At 45.2% G+C, this 6,863-nt stretch overlaps 1 protein-coding gene across 1 annotated transcript in view; it reads left to right on the top strand.

Moving 5' to 3' along the window:
* hydin (HYDIN axonemal central pair apparatus protein) overlaps positions 1-6,863 on the top strand; it is a gene marked incomplete at its 5' end in the record, with an annotated part of 121,146 nt that overhangs the window by 86,034 nt on the left and 28,249 nt on the right. Inside the window, 10 exons of the mRNA XM_084059512.1 lie at positions 368-580; positions 791-1,020; positions 1,948-2,130; positions 2,631-2,750; positions 2,926-3,085; positions 3,251-3,423; positions 3,862-4,060; positions 4,585-4,684; positions 5,047-5,146; positions 5,344-5,512. Of these exons, the coding sequence (XP_083915638.1) occupies positions 368-580; positions 791-1,020; positions 1,948-2,130; positions 2,631-2,750; positions 2,926-3,085; positions 3,251-3,423; positions 3,862-4,060; positions 4,585-4,684; positions 5,047-5,146; positions 5,344-5,512 (1,647 nt within the window). The remainder of the gene's footprint in view (positions 1-367; positions 581-790; positions 1,021-1,947; positions 2,131-2,630; positions 2,751-2,925; positions 3,086-3,250; positions 3,424-3,861; positions 4,061-4,584; positions 4,685-5,046; positions 5,147-5,343; positions 5,513-6,863) is intronic.

The following is a 6,863-nucleotide window of genomic DNA, read 5'->3' as shown; positions in this document are numbered from 1 at the left end:
ACAAAGAAGTACAGCCACACCACTAATAGTTTTTCACATGTTTTGTACGTTTTTAAATATTTAAATGTAATTTTTCAATGGCAGTACAAGGGGTTCGGATCTGGCTGAAACCTTGCCAAAATTTCGAGGCTTACCTCATAGATATGTCATAGACAACTGACATCATAGATGGCTGACGTCACAGGCTGGTCACATGAAGATCTATAGATCCACATTGGAGCCATGCTGCTCCCACGTGGATCCTGAAAGCCACATGATTCGATTTGTGTTAGTTACAAGTGGATAGCTGACAAAACCTTCTCTCCTCCATGTTAGTGTGCAGTGATCTCTGCCCATGTCTATGTTGTCCTCTCTTTGCTCTCCTCAGGTGTTGGATGCTTTGGGTTTGGGTCCCAGTGGCCCACCCATCCCTCCTCCCACAACCTTCTCCATTGTTCCTCTTCCCGAGGAGAGGGCGGCGCCTCGTGGTCAGCTGACCTGCGACCGCCTGACCTTCCTGGTCCCCTCAAGCTCTGAGGAGTTTGGGGACGACAAGACGTGCGCGGAGGCCAATACGGATACACTTGCACCACCCACAAAGGTGTGTTTGGGTACCCACACGCAAACACTCACACATTGACAAAATGCACAAAGCATTTTTTGTAATGAGAGTGGTGTGTGTGTGTGTGTGTGTGTGTGTGTGTGTGTGTGTGTGTGTGTGTGTGTGTGTGTGTGTGTGTGTGTGTGTGTGTGTGTGTGTGTGTGTGTGTGTGTGTGTGTGTGTGTGTGTGTGTGTGTGTATGTTCTACAGGAGGAGGTGAGGGTCACCCCTTCTAAAGGTCGTGGGAAGAAGACAGCCGCAGGAGCAAAAGACAAAGATGACAAGGACAAGAAAGACAGAGACAGTCAGAGGGACAAGAGACGGATGTCGGCCAAGAGAGGAGGGAGGAGCGCGGACCCCTCTCCTACACTGTCCTCCGTCTCCGCTCTGTCTGACCACACTGATCCAGCACGCCGCCCCGGAGACTCACATGACACTAGGCATGAACACACACACACACACACACACACACACACACACACAACCCATTTAGACCGGGAACCCCTATATATAACTATACCTTTCAATCCGGGGACCACTTTTGGGGGTTGTTGTTGCTACAGTATGTACTGTATATAGCAACATCATTTCATTTTTGAGAATAAATATTAGAAGTTTTTCAGAAAACTAGATTTAGAAGGCGTTTTTAGAATCTGCCTCAGGTCAGAATCAGGTCTAAATCGGTTAATAAAAACTGTTGACAAAAACAGCATCTTCCAAGGTTTTTAGTGTCGCTCTAAGGAAGGCACTGTTGGTCTGTCCATCCATTCGTTCAGCACAACACAATAAATTGAAAACTACAGGCTGGATAGCCATGGAATTTGCAGTGCACCTTCATGCTCACCAGAGGAAGAACTATTGATTTTTGTGACCACCACAGCCTTTCCTCTAGCATCACCCTTAGCTCTGAATTTCCACTTGCACACAAGATATCTCTAAATCTGACCGGAAGATTGCCATGAAACTTTCTGAGCACATTCATGTTCCCCAGAGGATGAACCCTAACATTTGAGTGACCCCATGACCTCTCCTCCAGCGCAATTCTCAGGCCAAAACACTGCACACAAGATATGTCATCATTTATTTGATTGTAGATCGCAGGATGAGCCCTATTGATTTTGTTGACCCCATGGCCTTTCCTCTAGTGCCACTTGTTGGCCAAAACTTCCACTGACTTGCTTGTTGCTTCTAAATGATGGTATTTTGGAGCAGCACAGCCTCTAGGCACAGCTACTGTGGATTTTCTTTACTTTTCTTTTTTACGGAACAGGGAAATCAGGATTATATCTTTTGTGCTTTTCTTTCTGTACGTGCTTATGTTTGTGTGTTCATACAGTATGTACTCGTGTGTGCTTGTGTGTGTACAGACTGACGATGTTCCGCTGGACAGTACCGGCCAATGGAGAAGTCACACTGAAGCTCTGGTTCCACTCCGACATCCCAGGGAGGTTCGAAGAGACCCTCAATTTTGAGCTTGTGGGCACCAGGAGACATTACCAGCTGTTCTGCAGAGGAGTGTGCCACTTCCCCTCCATCAGCAGGGACTACAAGTCAGTTAACCACTTAAACCCTTATAATGTGTTTCTTTTGCTTATTGTTTTATGTAAAGCACATTGAACTGCTTTGTTGTTGAAATGTGCAATACAAATACACTAGCCTTGCCTTACCTTGACTTGCCTATGTACTTATTTGACTGGGGTCCCCTAGGGGTCTGTTTAACCCGCTCCTTTTTTCCCTCTACCCCAAATCTCATCAAAAATAGCCGATCTATAAGCTCACAAGGCATTGCAAGGCGATACGTTGTAAGCGTGTAGGTCGGCTATTTTCGCCGAATGTTCGGCTATTATGACATGCCCGGAATAAGGACGCTAGGGTTCATGAATGGTTAATATCGGCCACTATTAACCTATTTTATGTGTCGCTATTTTTTTTAACCTTGCAAGTCGAGGAAAAAGAGGTTATGGGGAGGATAGTATCAGATTTAGTCGAATTTTGTCTGTATTCCTAAGTGATCCATAGTACTAGCTGTTCCCTGTGTGTGTTGTCTCAGGACTCTGTTTGCCTTGAATAAGAGGTTGTCTCATGTGGACGAAGGGCTCCAGAAGGCATATGTTATAAACACAGGCGTGTTTGAGTTTGGACCGCTGCTCTGCGGCAAGACCAGAGACGGGTGAGATAAAGAAAAGATGACCAGTGTTTTGTTTAACATTATCTCATTTTGTTAGGCATCTCTGAACCTGTGTGTGTGTGTGTGTGTGTGTGTGTGTGTGTGTGTGTGTGTGTGTGTGTGTGTGTGTGTGTGTGTGTGTGTGTGTGTGTGTGTGTGTGTCTGTGCGTCTGTGCAGGTACAAGGAGAAGAAGTACCCAGAAAACATGGCGAGGCTGGTGATCCACAACAGCTCGGCTCTCGAGGCTGAGGTCCATTTCTGCTTCCAGCATGACACCAAGGCGGCCACTTACCTCCTAGACCCCCCGACCATGACCCTCCAACCCGATGACAAGCAGGTAGAGGGGTGGAAGAGAACCCAAATTTGCCTACTTTCTATTAATTATTACGTAGCTTGTGAGCTAGTTTAGGCAGATACACTCAACATGGTCGCACGCACGTGCACTACTGGGCAATGTATATGTGACCTAACACTGGGCTATGTTCTGCTTGTCTCCCACCAGGAGTTGACTGTGTGGGCGTACCCCACCAGCGTTGGGCGGATCGAGGACACTCTGGTGTGCTGTATCAAGGACAACCCGGAGCCTGTCACCATCCACCTCTCCTGCTGGGGGGTCCGTCCAGAGCTGGAGCTGGACCGCAAGCAGCTGCACTTTGACAGGATTCTGCTGCACAGGTATCAGAGGGCAGCACACAACCTTACACGGTAAAATCCTGTGTATTCATTTAACTCGGAGAGTGTATGAATGGAGCCAAACACACCCTTTACACATTAGTGACTCGGAGAGTGTGCAAAAGGAAGCAAATGGACCTGTAAGTGCCCATTTTCGCACTCTCAGGTTTAAATTAACTCTTGACGATTGTACTGTGTAGGTTGGGATACGTAACGGAATCCTTGAAGGAAGTGAGGTGCACTCACTCACTAGTGTCTTAGTATCATCATTTTCTCCTGTCTTCCCTTCCCTCCCTCTGCCAATGAACTCTTCTCTGAAAACTCACTGTCATGCTTCCCTCCTCTACCCCCCCTTTCCTACCCTTCCCCTCTCCATACACTCTTTGTCTCTCTTTTCTGCTTCACCCCCCCCACCCCAACTGTCGTCCTCCTCGTTCCTAGGGAGGACAGCCGCAGTGTGACGCTGCGTAACAAGACCTCTCTGCCAGCGGCCTGGAGGCTGAGCGGTTTGGAGGAGCTGGGTGGCGAGTTCAGCGTGTCCCAGGAGCGTGGCGTCATCGCGCCCAACTCCTCCTTCTGCCTGACGTTCTACCTCAGAGCCGTGAAGCCCATCAACATCAAGCGCACCGTACGCCTGGAGGTAATGGGGAAGTAGCATATGCATCGGGGGCTGTAGAAATTCACTCTTGGATGTCACGGGTGTACAGGGAAGTCTGTAGAGTGCAGAGACCCAGTGCAACGCTGTAGTTTGCTGCATACCAATTTAGTTCACTAACGTTTCAGCTGAAGTGTTATGCCTAGTCCCGGAATTTTCTTTTTTGATTAAACTGTTTTAAGACGATTTTTACTTTTAGGTACAAGCTAATTAAGTAATTACTTAATTTTCTACTGGACTGTAGTACCGGTAGATGCTTTAATTTCAATAGTCAATAAGCATAATAGGATGTAAGGCATTTGTTTTAATTTAATAAGACTAAAAGTTGATACAAATAGGTCATTTCAACATTTGTGTGTGTGTGTGTGTGTGTGTGTGTGTGTGTGTGTGTGTGTGTGTGTGTGTGTGTGTGTGTGTGTGTGTGTGTGTGTGCGTGTGTGTGTGTGTGTGTGTGTGCGTGTGCGTGTGTGCGCGCGTGTGCGTGTGTGCGCGTGCATATTGTGTCTCAGGTGTCAGATATGGAGAACATTCTTGGGATTGTGCACACTGAGAACATGCACATCATTGCTGAAGCGTACGATGTAGCTCTGGACATTGCCTTTCCTAAAGGTACTTATGGTGATCTCTTGTTCAGTGCAGGTTTGTTGTGCGTTTGTATGCTGGGGGTAACATATTTGGGCTAGATTTTAAATTAAGAAGCTGAGTTGGGCTTTATGCCAGTGGTGAGTGCACGCACACACACACTAACACACTAACACACACACACACACACACACACACACACACACACACACACACACACACACACACACACACACACACACACACACACACACACACACACACACACACACACACACACACACACACACACACACACCACATTCAATGTTGTACTGTATCTATGTTTTAAATAAATCTAAGGAAGTACGGGTAATATTTAGAGCTGTATGTCATTCCTCCTGACCCAGGAGCGAATGGTGGCCTGGACTTTGGAACCATCAAGGTGTCTGAAGAGGTGAAGCGGTTTGTCAACTTGAAGAACAAAGGAAAATATGAAATAGCTTACAAGTGAGTTGGAACAGTCAGGTCAACTGCTGAATTGCAGCACCAATAACATGCATGTATCCACAAAGCGAATAAGCTTAAATTAAACATTCTGCACACATTCATGAGATGTTAGAGATACTGTAGCTGGATCCACCCATAGACAATCCTACAGTATGCCCAATTTCGGTCCTGGTTTTACTCTCTATTTTGTTCTCAAGATTCACTTTAGAGCGGACAGACCTGTGTCAGCAACGCTTGGCCTCCATCTTCACCATTTCCCCCCATCATGGCACCCTGCTGCCCACAGAGAGGTCCACAGCAGTGCAAGTTCTCTTCAAGCACAACAAGGAAGTCTCGCTCAAAGATCAGCCTGTTCTGCGTTGCCAGGTTTGAACTTGCTGATGGTTGATGGTTTAATCAGGGAGCAGGGCATTCATGGACAAAGTTCCCCATGCATCATTACATTTGGCATTGAATCTGTATCCATTACCAGTCCAAAACATTGGCTCTATAGTGACTAGAGCATAAATAAACTAGAGCATGTGTGTTTTCAAAACATTTTCTTACAGCTATGATTAAATGGGCAATTCAGTAACACATTTTCCTTTGTATCCAACTGAAAATATTATAGGTACTGTATAGGGAAACAGATGAGGGACTACTTAAAGGGATTGTTCACCCCCAAAATTACTTTTTTTTCTATCGATTACACATGCCATGGAGACTTGAATTCATGGAGATTTTTTTGTTTTCGTTGCATTCCTAAGCCAATAATTTGATAAACTGCGACATTATTGGAGACATTAGCACCTTCCCGCCGGTCATCAAATTATTGGCTTAGGAATGCGACAAAAACAAAAAATCGCCATGAATTCAAGGCTTCATGGGGTGTTAGAATATAAGATTATTTTTGGGTGAACTATCCCTTTAAGATAGTTCACCCAAAGGGTGCATGAAAAAAACTAAGTTGGTGAATTCGTTGAAGTGGGTGAAAAAAGGGAAAAAAGGTTTTTGGACTATCTTTTTTTGGTTTTGTTTATCTCATTACCACGAGTTAGGAACTCTTTCTCATGAGTTCCTAACTCATGGGAACGAGATGATGTTAAGGAAGGAAAAAAAGTTGATGGGGAAAAAAATGTCATGCAGATTATTTTTTGTAACTCGTGGGCACGAGATAAACTTAAGAAAACAAAAAATCAACATGACAAAAAAATGAAATTGTCAAACTTTTTTTTACCTAAAAAGTTTTTTTTTCACCCACTTAAAAAACGAATACACCAACTTTGTTTTTTCCTGCACCCTTAAAAAAAACAACCCTTAAAAAAACAAAAACAACATAATGTCCCTATAGGGCTCCGTAGACTTGTCCACTCCTGACATAACAAAACTACTCAACTGGGTGATTTCTGAATGTTGAGGCAGATTTAACACAGATATCCAAAATGTATAACATATTTAATCTAAATATATCATTATGTGTGTGTAAGTAAGCCTTGCCGTGCCCTGGGGCCCATAGGGTAGCAGCCTATTTCCTGTGTCCTTAGTGTGAGGCAGCTTGATGTACAAGTACACCCCCTGGACATGACACTAGTTTGTTGCAGGGGCTTACCCCAATCCAACCCTTGATGCTGAGTGCCAAGCAGGGAGGCATTGGGTCCCATTTTTTTAGTCTTTGGTATGACCCGGCCAGGGATCAAACCCCGACCTCCCAGTCACCAGGGCGGACACTCTTTTTGTG

The sequence above is a fragment of the Gymnoscopelus microlampas genome, assembly GCF_963454915.1.
Source record: "Gymnoscopelus microlampas genome assembly, chromosome: 6".
Classification (NCBI taxonomy): domain Eukaryota; kingdom Metazoa; phylum Chordata; class Actinopteri; order Myctophiformes; family Myctophidae; genus Gymnoscopelus; species Gymnoscopelus microlampas.
Note: the sequence above shows the minus strand (reverse complement) of the source record. Positions and strands in the feature narration are given on the sequence as shown.